The following is a 19,514-nucleotide window of genomic DNA, read 5'->3' on the forward strand; positions in this document are numbered from 1 at the left end:
ATTTATGTTGCTATGCAAGACAGTTGTAAAGTAAGTTTTGTCCCATTTTACAACCTTTCTTGCACAGTTGTTGTTAAGTTAGTAACGTGGTTGTTAAGTGAATCTGGTTTCTCCCATTGACTTTGCTTGTCGTTAGCTAACCGGGAGGCTTAAAAATAATGATCACATGAACTGGAGAAACTATTACCCTCAAATATACGTTACAGAAATGTTTTATTTACATATTTGTATGGAATATATAAATATTATACATAACACATTTACATAATATATAAAATACAATCACAAAATTTCAAAATGATTCACATGTTAAAAAATGATTATGGTCAGAGAACCTTGGTATTTTCAGAACTACTTACCCCAATCCTGGTTATGCATAGTGAAACAGTTTACTGAGAAGTAGCATATTCATGATCTCTATCTTAACTAAATTTTGTCCACACTTTCTGAAAAAAAAGTCTAAAATATTATGGCATTAAGGAGCTTTTCCCCATTCATTTCTAATAATTTACAAGATCTTTTGGTAGTTTAACAAGGGACTATGTAGGAAGAGGTACTTCCTCTCATTTCTCAAGTCCTTTTCAGCATTCTTTCCCATCGGAATTCAAAATTCTCATATTCTGTCAAAAAATTCAATTCTATAAATACGGTGACCACAAGCAACTTTTCCTTAGGTAAGAGCCCCAAAGAAGAATTCTGAATGTAGCAATTCAACAGATCTAATAATACTTCATAATTTACCCTCTGTAAAAGCATTTTCTTCCTCTTCGTCCTCTTCGTCTTCTGGATCATCCGAGCTGGACTTTCTTGGTCCTTTGTAAGGTGGTGGCAATTTCATGGGTGGTGGAATTCCACTTTTCTTGTAAAAAGAAAAAAAAAATAGCCATTCATATTATGCCTATAAATTTCAGATAGTTCTGATAAGGAATCCATTATATCCATTATGTGTAGTTTATAAATGCTCTTTTCAAAAGAAGCTTCTAGTTTCATAGACTTTGGGCTTCTTTTGAATAAATGTTACATTTTTATCCACATTAAAAAAAAAGATTGATTTTTATATTAGCTCGTTAGAAGCAAGGAATACTAAGATGCTAATGTCTCCTTATGCCAAAACAATAATGATAATACAGGCTTAACTGACAACATAAATGTAAAAATACAAGATTCACCAAGGACCAGAATGCTTTATAAAATAAATCTACAGCTTTCAAGGCACTCAGGAAAAAAAAAAGACAGCTTATAAAGCTCCATCAAACATTACAGACTACGCTGTTTCCAATATTACCGCTGGTTAACAAGTGATGTATAATAAAACTTACAATAAAATCTCATTACCTCGCATAAATAAAGGCATTTTCGATAATGGTGCATATAGTGGTACATATCCCCCTAAAGAAGAAGAACTGGAGGACTCCAGTAGACACAACCAAGCATCTGTTTCTCAGGCTCGAGTCATTTCTGAGCTGTCCTGTAGGGCTGAATTAACTCAACTACAATCACATCGCTAAAGGCAAATGCATTTTAGTAAACAAACAGTGAGTGCCAAATGTCACGAGACCGACACAAATGGCTTGAGAAATGCTGCTCTATATGGCAGAGAATCATGAGCCATGGTTCTGCATGTCATTTTTAGAAAAAATATTTTTTTTTCTACAATACTGAATTACTATAGTAATAGTATAGCAGTGGGGGGAAAAAGACATTTGCAAATACGGAGTTGCAGTCTTATGTGAACAATTGACGTTTATTGTAAAAGCATGCCTTTTGAATGTGGGATGGAAATAAAATGAAAAATTGCAATAGGCAATAAAAAGGAAGGGCAGTTCAAACTGAAAGCTATTGCAAATCAAGATAAAGTAAATTCCATCTTGTTAAGACAAAAATAAAGGTAAAGGTTCCCCTTGCACATATGTGGTAGTTGTTCCCGACTCTAGGAGGTGGTGCTCATCTCCGTTTCAAAGCCGAAGAGCCAGCGCTGTCCGAAGACGTCTCCGTGGTCATGTGGCTGGCATGACTAAATGCCAGAGGCACACAGAACTGTGTTACCTTCCCACCAAAGGTGGTCCCTATTTTTCTACTTGCATTTTTTACGTGCTTTTGAACTGCTAGGTTGGCAGAAGCTGTGACAAGTAACGGGAGCTCACCCCATTATGCGGCAGTAGGGATTTGAACCGTTGAACTGCCGACCTTTCAACTGATAAGATTGACAAGACAAAAATAGCATCAAAATAAGTAGAATAAAAACAAGCTTCCACAATTTAGGTAGTGGAGGAAACCAATTGACACTCTATCCAAATTATCCTATCTAAGTTTAGGAGTTGAAAAGCAACAGATTAAATGGCTTAATGAATTCTAAAGATAAAAGTTAAAAACTCTATCATATTGAATTGTAATGTAAGTATTTATTTATTTATATCCCATTATTATCACTTTATAAATAACTCAAGACAGCAACATAGATAATCCTTCCTTCTCCTGGTTTCCCCACAATGACAACCCTGTGAGGTGGGTTGTCTGAAAGAGAGGGATTGGCCCAAAATAAACAAACAAACCATATACAACCAATTTCATCTTGGCTATTATTTTTCTTCCCAGCCTAATGTCCAGCTGCAATTTCCTTCTGGTTTCCCATCTAAATGCTAACCAGATCTAACCCTGTTTGACTTCAGCCTTGTGTTGCTGCTTGCTGTGGCAACAGCTGTTACTGAGGACAATACAGATTAATCTGCAATGAGTCAATCCACTCAATTTGGATGCAGCTCTGTTTGGTTTTCACTTTAACCTTTATCTGAATACTATTTTCATATGTGCTATGAAGGTGATTATTTTATGTTGCCTTTCTCGGGGTATGCTGTGTTGTTCAAATCCACTGAATCCACTAAATCCAGTCTTCAGAGTTTAGACGAAGAATTAATTCTCTTCCTGACTCAGCTTCCTCTCTAGGAAGTGTTGTCTATGCTTTCACTCAGCCATAATCAAGGTTTTACCCTACCCTATGGAAATAATCAGCCTAGAACAGGGGTTTCCAACCTTGGTCCCTCTAAGACTTGTGGACTTCAACTCCAGCAAAGCTGGCTGAGGAAGTCTGGGAGTTGAAGTCCACAAGTCTTAAAGGGATCAAGGTTGGATACCCCTGGCCTAGAACATAATTCTATGGTCAACTGAAGAATATCTACACAATAATGTACTGAACTACCCTTTTAATGACATTTTCCCTATTTGTCATTCTCCAGCTGACCAAATCCAACATTATCTGGAATATAGTGGGTGAAATGACATCCTATTTATATTTGATATCATTATTTCCAGAAGTCATGTATTCCATTAGCTTTTGAACTTAACACCCATTTGCACTATTAGTACTCCAGGGACGGAATCATTCATGGAGAAAAGAAACCATTACCCATACAACTACTTGCCCATGTTACGAATGCCGAAATACTGCATAATTTAGTACTACAATCTCTGCCCAGGGACTCATACAGGGCAGTATTTGAGTTTTATTCACGGGGGAAAATCTGTTGAGTACTATCTTCACAATGAAATGGCTGTTAAAACTAGCTGGTGGTCTGCATTATTTCAGAGACATGATATATAGCCAGTTCAGTGACAAGTGGTATTTCTTCAACAAACACACAAATAAATAATTTCTACATGGAGGCCCCCATACAAGCAGTCTCAATAGCACAGCTCCAGGAGTCAGTCTACATGGGTATGTTTATACCATTAATGGCTGAAAGTGCATGCGTGCCTTGTGTGCATTCCTGCAAAAATGTGTAGTCAATTACCTCCAGGGTGATTAGCACTCTTCCTGATGTAAGAAAAAGCTTATTGTGATGACACCACAATATTAGTTTAAAGAAGAAGAAAAAGGACATCCTATAACTTAAAACTTATACCTTGAACTTGAGGAAATCCACATAAACATTTAAGATAAAAGTTTCCCTGTCAAATTATGTCCGACTCTAGGGCTTAGTGTTCATCTCCATTTCTTGGATGAAGTAGTCAGTGTTGCCTGAAGACATTTTCCATGGTCATGCAGTCAACATGGAAATACATCAAAGGCACATGGAATGCTGCTACCTTCTCACCAAAATGGTACCTATTAATCTACTTGCATTTGCATGCTTTCGAATTGCTAAATAGGCAGGAGCTAGAGCAGGAAAGGGAGTCATCCCGTTGTGCAGTGCTTGGGTTTCAAAACTGGTGTTGTGTCTGCGCCCCCTGAGCCGGGCCTGCTGCCAGAAAGTGACTTGGACAGTGAAGGGAAGGGCTGTCAGGACTTACCTCGGGAGCACCGGCTTGCCTGGCTCAGCTCCAGGAGCCAGAAACAGGCCAGACAGAAGAGATAACAAGGCCTCTATCCCCTGACTCTTCCCCCCCCCACCCCGGCCACGCCTGCAGACCCAGCTGATGGCAATCAGGCTTGGTTTCGTAGGCAGGAGAAGAGGGAACAACAGAAGCAAGGGTGGGGCAGGCCTAGGAAGTGCTGAGTCATGGAGCCACACCCCACAGGATATAAAAGGCAGCGAGAGCTGCTGTGTCTCTTTGTAACAAGCAAATCCACTGATTAAGAGCTGAAGTTTGTTTCTGGGTGACTCACCAGCGTCGTGGAAGATAACCGAGGCTCTTGGCAGACGCTGGCTATTCTGCTGCCAGAGCTGATAGTGATGGCTAATTAAGCCATCATTCGGATGGAGGCGAGGGAGAACAGAACAACTGGGCTGTCAAGCTTTCTAGCTGACAAGCTCAGTGTCTTTAACTGCTGAGTCATTCCAAAAAAGGGAACTTCTCTACAAGAGGCATCAAACAAAGTCTCGAGATAAACCTTTCCATAGGCAGTAATGGTTGAGCTCCAACTTCTAGCATTTAAGAATAGAAGGTTACAACCTTTTGTTTAGTGACCACTCTGAAGTACAATGACACTGAAAAATGTAATTTATGACAATTTTTCATGCTTAGAACCATTACAGCATCCCCATGGTCATGTGATCAAAACTTAGACGCTTGACAACCGGCTTGTATTTAGGATGGTTACAGTGTCCCAGAGTCATGTGATCATCTTTTATGACTTTCTGACAAGTCAGTGGGGAAGCCAGATTCACTTTGCAACAGGGGTAAAATCCAGCAGGTTTGGGCAGGTTCTGGAGAATCGGTAGTGGAAATTTTGAGTAGTTCAGAGAACTGGCAAATACCACCTTTGGCTGGCCCCAGAGTGAGGTGGGAATGGAGATTTTACAATATCCTTCCCCCAGGTGCGTGGAGGGAATAGGGATTTTGCAGTATCCTTTCCCTGCCATGCCCACCAAACCACACCACATCCACCAAGCCAGGCCCACAGAACTAGCAGTAAAAAAAATTGGATTTCACCACTGCTTTGCAACCATGGTAGTACCTTAACAAGTGCACTGATTTACTTAACAACTCTGGCAAGAAATGGGGCAAAACTCACTAAACAACCGGAATTTTGTTTAGCAACCGGCTTTTTGAGCTCAGTTGTGGTTGTAAATTAAAGACTACCTGCAATCAACTCATAAATATGTCTGGCAGTCTATAATTGTAAAGAGAAAAAAAAATCAGAGAATTGTAAGAATACTTTTCCTTGGCTCCCCTAGGTCATGTGAATTACATCTTGAGAAGAATGGATTAGAGGAGAAGGAAGGGTCTTAAAAGTCAGTTGGCGCCACCCAAATGAAAATCATGCGAGGGATTAAGGTACAGTCAGCATATTTTGCATAATCAAAGCTGTTTTGGTATTAGAGTGGCTGAATTATTTGCAAACATAGTTTCAAAGAACATGATCAGAAGGCGCTTCAAGGTAGTTCAAATGGAGTAACGCAAACACTAGAAAACAAAAACAAATTAGAAAGAAAGCTGATGCCCAGATTTATATTTGTCAGATTTTTTTGAATGGAGGATAGCCATTCAAAGGATTATTTCCATGTTGCCTAGCACTTTTGCCTCAACTTTCCAACCTGCAGTTCTGGGTAAGTAGCAGGTATTGTCAGACTCCCTCGTTCCCCCCAGCTTTCTTTCTGTAGGAGGTACAGAGAGCAAGATTTTCATATTCTCAAAAAATAGCTCCTCCAAAGGACTCAAAAACCTTGGAAGAATAGTACTCTGTTTCTCTAGGCATAAACATATAGATACAAAAAAACCTCCTTCATTACGCTACTAATGGTCTGTCCTCGTAAAATGTATTGTATTGCCCATTTTGCTTGCAGCAAACTAGAGTTTGGAGGCAAAGTCATCAACGTGAAACTTTATGGTTGACCTCACAGAAACCTAGAGTGGAAAAATACTGTTGTTGCTCCTACTGCCAGTAAGGTGAAAAATAAAATGCTCTCTGCTGAAGAGTAGCTCCTTTAAATACAGGTAGTCCTCGACTTACATCCATTGTTTAATGACTGAAGTTACAATGGCACTGAAAAAAGGGACTTATGATCATTTCCAGACTTACCACTTACCACCATTGCAGCATCTCCATGTGACCTAAGCTCAGATGGCTTGGCAACTGGCTCATATTTATGGTGGTTGCATTGTCCCAGGGTCATGTGACCATCTTTTGAGATCTTCTGATAAGCGAAGTTAATGGGGAAGCCAAATCCATTTAACATCCACGTTACTAACTTACTAACAGTGATTCATTCCACAACAGTGGCCGGAAAGATTGTCAAGTAAGGCAAAACTCAACTCCACCAAAAAAATGCTTTTAAAAGTTAAAAAAAAAAAAGGCTCTGATGATCGTGCGACTCAGCTGGGATCGTCAGAACTCTTTAAAAGCTTTTTTTCCACCGACGATTCCAGCTGAATTGCCTGATCATCAGAACCCTTTAACAGCATGTTTTCTACAAGCTCTTCAGCTGAAGAGGTTGTAGAAAATATGCTTTTAAAAGTTAAAAAAAAAAGTTGACCATGCCCACCCAGTCACATTACCCTCCCCACCAAGCCACGCCCACAGAACCAGTAGTAACAAATTTTACATTTCATCCCTGGCTCAATTGTAGTTGTAAGTCAAGAACCACCAGTAGGATACTAGCAATTTCAAACATGTGATTTATTTTCCTCCATCAATGCACACTGGTTTAAAAATCAGAAATGGTTTTCTAATCTTTTGACCAAGTTTGGACTATTCAAACTATTTTTTTTTAAAAAAAAGTTTGGGAAAGGAGAGCTCATCCAATCTATATTACAGCAGTACATTTATTAGTACAGCTCAAGATTTATAAACTAGTATTCAAGCTCTCAAATCCCCAAGAACACCGCATCAGGCAAGATGATTAAAAATACAGAAAAAGAGGGGGAGGAAAAATGAAATGTGACTGTTTAAATCATCTCTGCTCCCAATTAGTCATACAAAGCTAGACACATTCATCCGAACTTTTCGTTTCACACACCATGGAAGTAATAATTTCCATATTTTTTTAAGAAAAACCAAGAGCTCTAAAGGTTCATCCTAGCCTACATTAATTTTCTTAAGGAGAGTCAAGAGAGCTCCTCATGTAAATAGCCTTGTTAAAGAAAAGTGATTATCAATCAACAATCAATCAATTATATCATGAGTCATGTTACCTCACAATTTGTTTTTACTTTTGGGACTTTTGGGGAAGGTACAGTGAATTGAAGATGCAATGCCCTGCAAAAGCAGAGCCAATGACTGCGGCAAAGATCAAGGAACTTGTGAGTAGATTAGTTCCTGACAACTTCTCTGGATAAAGAGAAGACAGGAGATCACCCACATGTGATCCAGATGGCTGCTTCTTGCAAGGAGACATAGGACATCAGTTTACCATGAGTTTGACTGCTGGGAGATGATGAGATCAACCACTTTGCTCAAAAGCAGAGCCTTTTAAAGGACACTAAGTTTGCAAACCTCGCTTTTTAATCACTTTCAGAAATTGCCTCATAACTATTTTGAAGCTATTAGAGTTCTTCAGAATGACAAATTTGAAAAGTCTTCATTGGGTGAGTTTTATCTTCAACTCTGAACAAAATATAAATTACAAGCAAGAATTTAAGGGAAATGAAGAAAGCAGTAAAAGCTAAATCAGATTTTGATCTAAGAAAGTTACAAATGGATTAAAGATCAAGATAAATTTGGAATATTGACTTTTACTGTAAGTTTTTGGAACTAACTAGAAAAATAACTTATTGAAGGACTTCTTCTTGCTATCCTGCTTGTTGCAAGTCATGACAAAAGATAAGTGATGATTTTAGAAACTGGACACTAGAGGCGAATAAAGATTTTAAGCAGTCGAAAAAAAAGCATATATGATTTGGTTAATACTGGGACTTTCAAAATGACAGAAAATATTATAATATCATAAATATTAAGAGATTTTTGAAAAATAGAGCTGGAAGTTAGTAACTTCAAAATCAGTACTATCACTAAAGATTTCTGTTTCTATGGATAGGTTGTGTCTAAAAGATGTTACTAAACATATAGATAACAAATTTTATCTGATAAGATAAAGTACAGAATCTACAACTACAAATATAGGCTAAGAGAATAATTTGGAAAAGGATGCTTTACTAGACATACAAAAGGAACTGGCTGAAGTTTTTAAAATTAAAATGGAAATATAAATGATGTATCAAGAGAATGACCTGCAATTTGTTTTCTTTTTCGATCTACAAGAGAAGCTTGTTAAAGCCTTCAAGAAATCTGTGCAATAGGATAAAAAAGAGTTGAAGAGAAATAAAATCATGTGACAATATTTGATTGAATCAAAGATTTTTAGAAGTAAAAGCAGAAATATAAAATTGGTTTATTTGATCAAAATTAAAATGTTATTTATTTATTTAGCAATGTTCTGGCAACTTTTCATGGACTTTTTTGTAGAAGAAGGTTTGGCAGAGTAAATCCCTTAGAATCCCTAAGTAGCCATAAGATAAGTCCCACTCCCCTTGAGTACCGTTGACCCTTATCTAACTCTAAGCACGTGCCAATAATTAGTTGAGAAGATTCCTATGCATAGGGTTTTATTAGCAATAAATCAGTTTAATTAAATCTTCATGTGCCGATCTGGCCTTTCACGCCTGACTTTTGCTGACAACAGGATTGAAAAGTAGATGTTTTATAATTTTGCTTGTAGATAATGGACAGGATATGGAGGAAAAGAAATCTGTTTAACATTAAAGGACAATGAAGAGCTATTAAATTTGTTTATTATTGTGCTGAAAGTTGGAAATCGCTTTTTTATATATTTTATTTTATAACATATGTATTTTATATATATATTTCTTTTTTGTTTTTGTTATATTTTCTTTTTCTTTTTTCCTCATATACTATCTATTCTTTCTTTTCATTCAGCTTTTTCTAAGTATAGTTTGTATTAGTTTTTACTACTGTAATTAAAATTCATAATAAAAACTTTATTACAAAAACACAACCAATATTTTTTTACTTTCCTAATGTGAATGATTAGGAAAGTTTAGAATAGATCCCTTTCCAGACTGGATCACTCTAGAACATTCAGATTATATCTATTTTAGATGTGGACTATTTCTAGAAAATCCTTTCCAAAAAGGTTTATTTCATTCTAACCCACTTAACAAGAGAACAAGCCCCAATGAACTAATTGGCACTTACTTCTAAACAGATACCTGTTGGCTTTGTAATTCTTTATTATTTTCAGTTCACTCACAGGTGACCTATTTTCTCTTTGCTACAGTTGTTGTTATTGCGTCTAATGTTATTCCACGTTTACATATAATAGCATAAACAGTAATAAAGATCAAAGGCAATTGAAGTAAATTTTATTTATCTTTTCAAAACATGTTAGAAAGTCTACTATGTAAGTTTAAATATTATTGGCCTTCTTCCATTTAAAAAAATCTTGGATTGTTTTAAAATGATGACTTATTTTATGAATCTGGTTTTGGAAACTGAGAGACTGCACCTACCTTTTCAGTTTCTTCTGTGTCCTGATCCTTGTCGCCTTTCTTTTTCTTGGGGTTTATTACTGAAACTATCTACAAAATACAAATGTGAATGAATGGGTGGATGGATGGATGTATCCTAAGAGGAAAAAAATTGTGTGAATAAATCAAAATGAAGAGAAAGAGAAAAATGAAAAGAAAGCAAACAAAAACTATTTCTAAGAAATAGAGTTTCTAGAGACAGACTAATGCCCATTTTTTTCTCTCTCTCCCACATTGGAATCCTTTCTCCGTCAGAATTAAATTTTAGAAAGTAAATAAGTGGAGATAACTTACCCTTGGAAGAGTTGACAGACTTTGCACCACAAAAACAATGGGGTTGCCTGCATTTTTGATAGCTTCCACAGCTTCTTCATGAGTAGCATTTTGTAGGTCTGTTCCAGATACCTGCAGAGAAATGAGCTCATTTAGATTTACTTCTGTTCCAAATTCTAGAAAAAGATCTCGGTCAGATGAAAGACCTGAATAACAACCCCAAAGAGCCTTGTTAATATAACAGATATAGTCCCATAATTAAAATGTTACTCACAGCCATCTACATAACATCCAATCAACAGCAAAGACATTTAGAAATACTTCAATTAGATCAGTTAAAAAAATTAAACATTTTTAAAAAGATCAAATTCTTGGATTTTTTAAAATAACATTGGGTTTATTCATTCAACTCAAGGCCATATTAAACAGTACGCTGAATTTATTTTCCTTAGAGAGCTTAAGAAACTTCTGTTTCAGGCTGATCGTTTTGCTTTATGTTCATGCATATTTGGTTTCCTAATATTGCATGTGTTTTGACAGCAGTAGCATTTCCTGTTATTCTCTGACTGTTTTGGCTTTAAGATGCTCTCCTCTTGACTGCACCACTCCACAGAGAAATCCTGATAACTGATGGTTACAAATGCCCCAAAGAGAAATTCCCCATGAGCTCATTTTCTAGTCTCCTTGTCATCAATACGTCAAAAATAATTTTTTTTTATTTATGCATGTGTTTCTAGTAGGACTTATTAATCTTTTCTAATATAGATAAGTAGCATCTGCTGTTCTCTATAGAGTATAAGGGCAAGAAACTCAAAAAAGAAAGAAAGAAAGAAAAAGAACAGTAAATTCAAATGCCACGATTACATCTTACATGATCATTATTTTGCATTCACACATAAGATAAGCAGCTAAAGTTAGGCTGCAAATATTTACTATTTACTAAATCTGTCATTTATAGTCAATAGAATCTCTCTAAAAATTGAGCCTATTCAAGTAGCCAGATGGAGGCAGATGCAGACTTTTAAAGAACTCCGAACTTACTTCAAGAATTTTATCTCCTGTTTTGAGAGCCTTTGTTTTTCCTGCTGGGCTGTCTTCCAAAACCTGTTTGATAAATATTCCTTTAAGCTCTTCTCCATTCTTCAGGCGTTTTATAACTGTATGTCCCCCAACAATACTGATGCCAAGAGAAACATGGGGCTCCCGAAAAATTTCAATTCTGTATGGAGAAAGAATGCTCTGAATACAAGAAGTTGGAGCTTCATGATTTTTGCTAAAATCTGTGACCTTATAGAAATCCAAAGCTTCTGGTTTGTTGTACGGTAGATCACAATGTGAGTGGACCATAGCTGCAGATTGCATGATACCTAGGTTCTTCATTTCAGTCAGCCCTGAATTAATTCCATTTTAAAGTCCAATCCCTTTAAAGTGTCAGGAAAATAAAAATAAGTCATAACATCTGCCTGCTTTTAATATTAATTTTCTTCACTGTAGTCCACGCAGGGGTGAAATGCTCCTGATTTGGACTGGATCGCCTGATCCGGTAGTGATGGCGGTGGGTGGTTCGGAGACGCAGTAGCAAAAATCCCTCCCCCCGCCCATTCCCACCCAATCACCTGGTCGCCCACTTGCCCACTTGCCACTTCTTTCTGGCTCGCTCGCTTTTCCTGCCCGAATGGTAGGAATAGGTTGTAAAAAAATGCTTTTAAAAGATTAAAAAAAGGCTCTGACAATCACAGGTGAGCTCGCATTTGGTGCGTGGTGCACACTGCGCATGCGCACGTGCAGCACGTGTTTGGCACTGCAGAGTGCATGCGCAGCCATCGAACCAGTAGTAAACTGGTTCAGATTTCACCACTGAATCCATGCACCTCAATACATGGATAAATACAGTCACTGTACAATCTAAATATGTCCACAAAGAAACATAAAAGTTCTGGCATGCCCATGATTCAGGCAGATGTGTTTGGAGAAGAATAGAAAAAAGCTATGGAGACTGGGTAGTTTCAGGTCAGTGGGTCAGGTAGGTATGCTGGATCTAAAATCAAGTTAGAGAAAGAAAGATGCTGGAAAAATCAGGGATGGATTGGCTAGTTGCACAGCTGTCCCTTCCATTGTTTTTGGGTTCAAGCACCGCATATCCAACCATTCTCCATTAGCACCTCTCTCTTCCTACCTCCCTTTAACTGCTACCAATTTGCTTGACTCCAAGTAAGAACTAAGTAGAAGTAAAGAAAGGAAGCTACTGGGAAAATCAGGAGGTGTGCCAGTATCCAGATCATATAAAGGACAGAAAAGATGAGTTAGCTGAATCAACCTTGTCCTGTTCACCCTGTAAGAACCTTCCAGATTTTGTTTTCGCGAGACCGGAAACAACTAAAATATTCCAAGTTTCCCAATCCTAAAAATTGTATGAGTATTTCAAAGTTGAAATAAAAACACTTTCCATTTTGCACACAGCCTTGCAAGAAATTATGTAAAAATCAACAGAACTGATATAAGATTATTCGGCAGAACACCTGATAAATATTAATTCTGCCTTTAGCATTCTACAAAGAACTATTGTCACACTACTCTTCCCAGATGGTATAAAATACCCAATGACTATGCAAAGTGCCTCCAACAAGAGAGGCAAATTGCTTCTCTTCTCCTACACTTAATGATCAACACCTCAAATTATTATTAAGGCAAAAGAAATACTGAAATATTTGGCAACATACATTTGGGGGGGTCCCCAGTGACTGAAAATTGGAGTTTCTTCTCCTTCTCCTTCTTCTCTTTCAGGCAATTCACTAAAGAAAAATGGATACAATATGCAACATTTATATACATGCGTCCCATTCTTTATAATTAACAAAATTACATATTCCCCGGAATCCTCAATCTTCTCTGCTGTTCTATAAACGTTAATGAAAAAGGATCATTTCCAACTCTTTATTAAAGACAAATTCTCTGCAATTGTCCTCTTAATTAAGTATACAATCTATCTCTACAGAACGGAAGGTAATTAAGTGAAGTTGATACGTTTCAGTGTGTAGCAAGACAAAGATTCTGTCATCATGATCATCACTACCATCATTAGGTATAAGAAGTAGAAGGAAAAATCGAAATTAGTTGAAGGCTTCTCATGCAGGCTGGGGGATTCTGGGAGTTGAAGACCACATGTCCTAAAGTTGCTAAGGTTGAAAAACGCTGATCTAGCCAATGTTGCATGATGTTAAAAAAGTTATACAGTGATAGCCTATTGGTATTTAGATGAGAAATCAGTGGAACATCCCAAGGCTATATAGACTTACAAGTTAAAAAAAAAATCCTGGTAAACATAATGTCAAACCACTTTCATATTTTGGTCAAGACAGCAACATGGATTTGGCCTTAAGTTGAAAGAACTCTACTTTATCTTGTAACACCTTTGAGCCTAATAGATTAATATACCTACCTTTGTCTCCAATAGCTACTTAATGAGTTGGATAATGTATTAAAACTCTAATTGTTGACAACTCATTGCTGATTTCTCATAATAAATAACTGAAAATAGTTCTTATTTCTTTTCAGATAAGTCAAAATTACCAACATATTTTAGGCAAGCATTACTTTATACCTGGACAACACTACCCTACATAAGGCAGAATCTTGGCAGCTGGAAGGATCAATAGCTTCATTTTTGATTTTGTATTTCTCACGATCAACATCAGTGCATAGATCTTCTTTAGGGTCACCTTGGTTCGCAATACCTTAGATGAAGAGATTTGTTATTATTCTCTGCTCTCAGATGCACTTATGTAAGACTAATCATAGACAACCTTTTCTAAAAGGACTATTTGGTTCTCAATGATAATAAGGTCTTTTCAGGCATTTATGAGGGATTGAAATGAGAAGAGAATGGAACTGGAGACATACAGCCTGCTTTTACACATTCAATTAAGTGGTTTGAAAGAGAACAGTGTTCACTTGAACAGCTCTCCTCTATCCTCCAGTCATAGAAAATCAGGCTGTCCATTGTGATAAGAACAGCACTTGTCTTCAATTAAATTCAAGGTACATCTCCCCTATAGACTTTCCAAGAGAAAGCAGAAAGAGATAGGCAGAAAACCTTCAAATTCTAGTACCGTATATACTCGAATATAAGCCGATCCGAGTATAAGCCGAGGCCCCCAATTTTACCCCAAAAACTGGGGTAAACTGGGGACTCGAGTATAAGCCGAGGGTGGGAAATGAGGCACCTACCGGTTGAAACCTCCTCCCTCAGCTGAGAAGGCTGGCGGCTCCCCCGCCCCGCCCTCTCACTGCACCGGCAGGGCTTCAGTCCGGTAAAATGTGAAAAAAAGAAAAAAAAAACTCGAGTATAAGCCGTATATACTCGAGTATAAGCCGAGGGGCTTAAAAAAAAAAAAACTTGAGTATAAGCCGTATAGACCCGAGTATAAGCCGAGGGGACGTTTTTCAGCACAAAAAATGTGCTGAAAAACTCGGCTTATACTCGAGTATATACGGTACTTCTTGCATTATACCAAGAATTCAATATTCTTAAAATAATTGATTTGATAATGTGTACAGAATGAGAACTGCACACACAATCTAACTTCAGAAATGTATGCTAAACAACAGGCATCATAAATACAGATTTAAATGGTGGTAAGCTGAAACTAAGTATTAATAAACAGAATCATTGTGGTTGAATATTTTCTTGTCCTAAAATTAAGAGAACTGGATGGGATAGTACTGCCAACCCCCAACCCTTCTTGAACAGTTGTAATATTTGGGAATATTTGGGAATCTTTTTTACCCCCGCATAACTTGTTCTTAGATAGGTTATCTAATATAGATGTCAATATGGATATAGATATATAGATATGTGAATACATTGGTAGCCTTAAGATACACTTTTTACTATTTGTCAGTCTGTTCTTGAGACTGTTCTAAATGCTACAAGCAGTGCAGACGTCACTGGAAGACAGTCTGTTCTCCACAGTTTGAAGGTGTTGGTATTAGACATATAAGATCTTTAAAACTTCATAGAACAACCTCAATCACATCTGTCATATAGGTAACTATAATTTTGGGGTATGCTGTCTCTGGCCATTTAATCGATTGTCAATTGGGAGTTATGCAGATTCAGATTTTCTCCACAATGACATATCCTTATACATCTATTATACCCAAATTCTGAAATGTTTTAGGTATTTTTTGAGACCCACATTTACTCCTTTTTAAGATACCTGTTTTAGGTATCTTTTGAGATTCACATTTAGCCCTTAAGCTCCCACTTAGTCTTGATGAGATAATTTTGGCTCAGGAATATATTTATTTATTCTGAATACTTGCTCATCTCACTTACCATCCAACATAGGATTTTCTTTGCTGTACTCCACTGAAACACCACAGAATAGTGAATTATTAGTACTCTTTTCTTCATTCTTCAGTAGAAAAATAAAGGCAATTCAGAATTGAAAGTCAGTAGCTTAGCTGCATAGTACCAGAAACAAAGATGAATTTAACAGAAGCTGGGTTTTAAAAACTGACGTATCATTAATTAAACCCTGCTTTCCAAAATCTGTTATGAATTCTTTAAGTATTATGCTAATGGTATCTAGAGAAAGCACCTGAATGTCCTTAATGTTCTTCAGACTATTTAGGCACTGAATTTTAAAGCACTATAATTAAGAGAATAGTAATAATTGCACTGAATATATGACATCGCAATACCATTCATTTATTCTTTACTTTACATACATATATATCAGTAAATACCTCTTCAGTATTAAGATCGTTTGCAGGATTCAGTTCTACCATTTTAGTACAGTCTAATTCTTCAACCCAATGTCCTTCACTTTCAAAGTCCACCCCAGGAGATGAAGGTATTTCCCTCATATTTACTGACGGACTTCTTTTGTAATCTTGATCCATATCATATACTTCATCCACTAACATCTCTCGTTCTTCACCAAGCTGTTCTTCCATAGGCTTCAAAATCTCATGCATTTCCCAGGATTCCTGATCAACGTCTGTTTCGCTCTGCATAAGTTGAAACTGTCTCCCCAAATCCAAGTTTGGCTCATCAACAAGCTCTTCCAAGATGGGCTCATCAACAAGTTCTTCTTTAGATTCATTTCTGAAGTCCTACACAAAACATCAAACCAGAGCTAATTAGTAATAGATAGATAGATAGATAGATAGATAGATAGATAGATAGATAGATAGATAGATAGATAGATAGATAGATAGATAGACGGTCAGACAAGGTAGGTAGGTAGATAGGCAGGCAGATCTGAAAAAACATTTCCTTAGTTTTTTTTAAAAAAACATTAATTTATAAACATAATGTCACATTTTAAAGAAATGAGGCTACTTACTGAAATTATCTTCTACAATCATACTGGCACTACTCTACTAATGAACTTTCAAGTTGCCAACTTTTGCCAATATGAACAAACTTGTCCATCCCTGGAAGTCTACCTGTAGAAACATTCTTCCCATCTAGATTTACAGAATGGAACATCTTAGGAAAGACCACAACTAATTCAAACAAATGTTTAGTATATCTCAATTCAACTTTCATTCTGAAAAAGCCCTTTAAATAGGACAAATGTTATTATAACAGAAATATAAATCAACAGAAAACCTTTGGAGCTGCAAGGATTGATGGCTCAAAATTATTGATTGATTCCTGAGATGCTGAACTTCTGTTAAATCTCTCAGGTTCCACAGAAGTCGTCCCATTATGTTTATTTTCTCCCTTAAAAAAGAAAGTCATTGTTCAGGAAAATATCAAACCCCAACTTTTTAAAATGAGAAGACAAAGCAAGAAAGCAGCTTGTGGAAAAAGTAGCTTGTAGAGCAGGGATGGGCAACAATGACTCCTTTACGACTTGTGAGCTTCAACTCCCAGAATTCCTGTGCCTGAGGCTACTCCAAAGAAGTGCAGGAAGTAAAATGGAAAGTTAATACAGGTAGTCCTCAAATTAACAACAGTTCATTTAGTGCCCATTCAAAGTTACAATGGCACTGACAAAACTGATTTATGGCCATTTTCACAGTTACAACTTTTGCAATATCCCCAAGATCATATGATCAAAAATCAGATGCTTGGCAACTGGTTCATATTTATGACGTTACTGGTCCAAGGTCATGTGATCACCTTTTGCGACCTTCTGACAAGCAAAGTCAATGGGGGAGCCAGATTTACTTAACAACCGGGTTATATTAACTTATCAACTGCAGTGATTCACTTAACAACTGAGACAAGGAAGGTCATAAAATGGGGCAAAACTCACTTAACCACATAAATTTTGGGCTCAATTGTGGTCATAAAACGAGGACTACCTGTAGTCACTCCTAAGAAATATATAATATATGTTGTGACTCCGGCTCCCGAGCCTGGCCTCCTGGAGGAGGATAACTCGGAGAGTGAGGGGGAGGAGCTGACAAGGCCTCCCTCTCCAGGTCTCTCCTTTCTGGCAACGCCTCAGGTGCCAGCTGAAGGCCAGGAAGAAGGTGTGTTGGAGCCCCCACCAATAGAGGGTGAGGAGTATCAATCCTGGATTGATCCCAGACAGCGTCAGAGAGAGAGGCATGCACAGCAAAGGAAGAGGTGTGGCAGGCCCAGAGAGTGCTGAGTCACTGAGCCACACCCCACAGGGAATAAAAGCGGGTGGAGTTATTCTGTAGCCCCTGTGACGGACAAAAACTGCATCGTGTGAGCTTCAGACAGTTTTTGGATTTAAGGCTTGAATTTTCGTGAGTAACTCTTGACCATTCTTTAGACTCCTGGTTGCCCTGGCAATGAACTGCAAACACGCTGTCTCCTGATAAGAAACTTGGCAGGCACTTGGAGAGTAGCTGCCAGAACTTTCCTCTGCCAAAGGAAACCAGGTCAACTTGTAAATAAATTGCTGCCAGACGTCCTTCGGCTCGTGTGTTTTCTTAGGTGAGCTGGGAGGACAGAACGATATAGGAAATACAGAGAAATGTGAAAAGAACTGCTAGATTCAATAAGCCAAACATATGGGCAGTATAAAATTATACCGAAATCCTTATGGTACACTGATTTATTTTGTCTACTTTAAATTACTTCTGGCCATAAATTCCTATGTTAATAAAGTTAACGAAAACAGCAGGGCAGTTTCCTAGTTCATCATTATCTACATTTTCCACTGGCTTAAGCAGCATATTTTAATATAGTTTTAACTTTTTAATTAAATGTTTTAAAGTTTTGGGACTAGTGAATTACCTAGGAATATCTGAAGCTATAAGAACTCCACAGCTAAGTTGAGATAATTAAATAGAAACCACTATGGACCCATGAAAGAACAACATAGTCTAAACAACCTTATACTTTAAAAGTTGCATAATATTTGCAACTTGCAATTAGGTATCAAATGATACATAAACTTACTCATTTAAGATTATGATAAATTGTAGCTATGTATGCCTTGCAAACATTGCAAATAAATGATCGACACATAAATTTAATAAATAAATAAAGTACAATCCGATAAAGGAGAATATTTGTAGCTCAGGTTTGGTCCTTGGTGCTCTCTGAGCTTGTCTGTTTTCTTACAAATGTTTTATTAACCAAACTGGGTAACTTCATCGGTGCTTTTAATGAGTGTGTTAGCTCTCATTTTATATGATAATGATTTGCTCAGTCAGCATTGGTGGAAGGGCGGTTTTGCTGATTCTTTGGTTAGGAGGTTTACTGTTAGCTTGTTTGCAGTTCCTTGATTGGGGTATTGTTTACTTCTTCATTGTTGGTCTGAAGTTAATCTTTGTGTTAATCTATCTCATCTGGGTGTTGTCTGATGGTGGGAAGGTGTTTGATCTTTTTTCCCCCTTTTTGTCTGGTTTTTTGTCTCTTTTGCACAGTATGTAGATGTTTACGTTTGTGTGTATATCGATGGCCAATTAGTCACAGTGCTAGGTTGCTAGGAATTCTCTACTGTTTTTGGACTAGGATAGTCAATGTTACCGAGTTGAAATTATGGTTAAATCTGTCCATATGTTGTGAAATTCAAAGAGTTTTCCTTTTGTTTTCCGACCGTTATGGTAGTTGATGTTCATGGATGCATTCAGCCAGTCTTATGCCTGTTTCTCCTATGTAGTGGCTGTTGCAGTCTTTATTTTGTATGCTATAGATGACTCTTTTTAATTCTGGGGCTGCTGGATCATTTTTACTCCTCTAAGTACAAGACATTCTATAGCCTATCGTACTCTGATTATTATACAGTTTGTACATGTATATGAATAAATGTGTATTTTCTTTTAAAACTGTATCAAAAAATCATTAACTGCTTTTAGGACAATACATTTAGGCAGGG

At 37.2% G+C, this 19,514-nt stretch overlaps 1 protein-coding gene across 5 annotated transcripts in view; it reads right to left on the reverse strand.

The window, feature by feature from the left end:
• The window catches only part of PATJ (PATJ crumbs cell polarity complex component), a 176,975-nt gene that overhangs the window by 85,267 nt on the left and 72,194 nt on the right, over positions 1-19,514 (reverse strand). For all 5 annotated transcript variants that reach the window (XM_058178715.1, XM_058178716.1, XM_058178713.1 and 2 more), the window contains 9 exons: positions 16,820-16,933; positions 15,949-16,317; positions 15,536-15,614; positions 13,799-13,931; positions 12,918-12,989; positions 11,239-11,416; positions 10,219-10,329; positions 9,907-9,975; positions 742-859 (listed from right to left, as the gene is read on the reverse strand). In XM_058178715.1, the coding sequence (XP_058034698.1) occupies positions 742-859; positions 9,907-9,975; positions 10,219-10,329; positions 11,239-11,416; positions 12,918-12,989; positions 13,799-13,931; positions 15,536-15,614; positions 15,949-16,317; positions 16,820-16,933 (1,243 nt within the window). The remainder of the gene's footprint in view (positions 1-741; positions 860-9,906; positions 9,976-10,218; positions 10,330-11,238; positions 11,417-12,917; positions 12,990-13,798; positions 13,932-15,535; positions 15,615-15,948; positions 16,318-16,819; positions 16,934-19,514) is intronic.

Source organism: Ahaetulla prasina, chromosome 3 (genome assembly GCF_028640845.1).
Source record: "Ahaetulla prasina isolate Xishuangbanna chromosome 3, ASM2864084v1, whole genome shotgun sequence".
NCBI classification, from domain to species: Eukaryota; Metazoa; Chordata; class Lepidosauria; order Squamata; family Colubridae; genus Ahaetulla; species Ahaetulla prasina.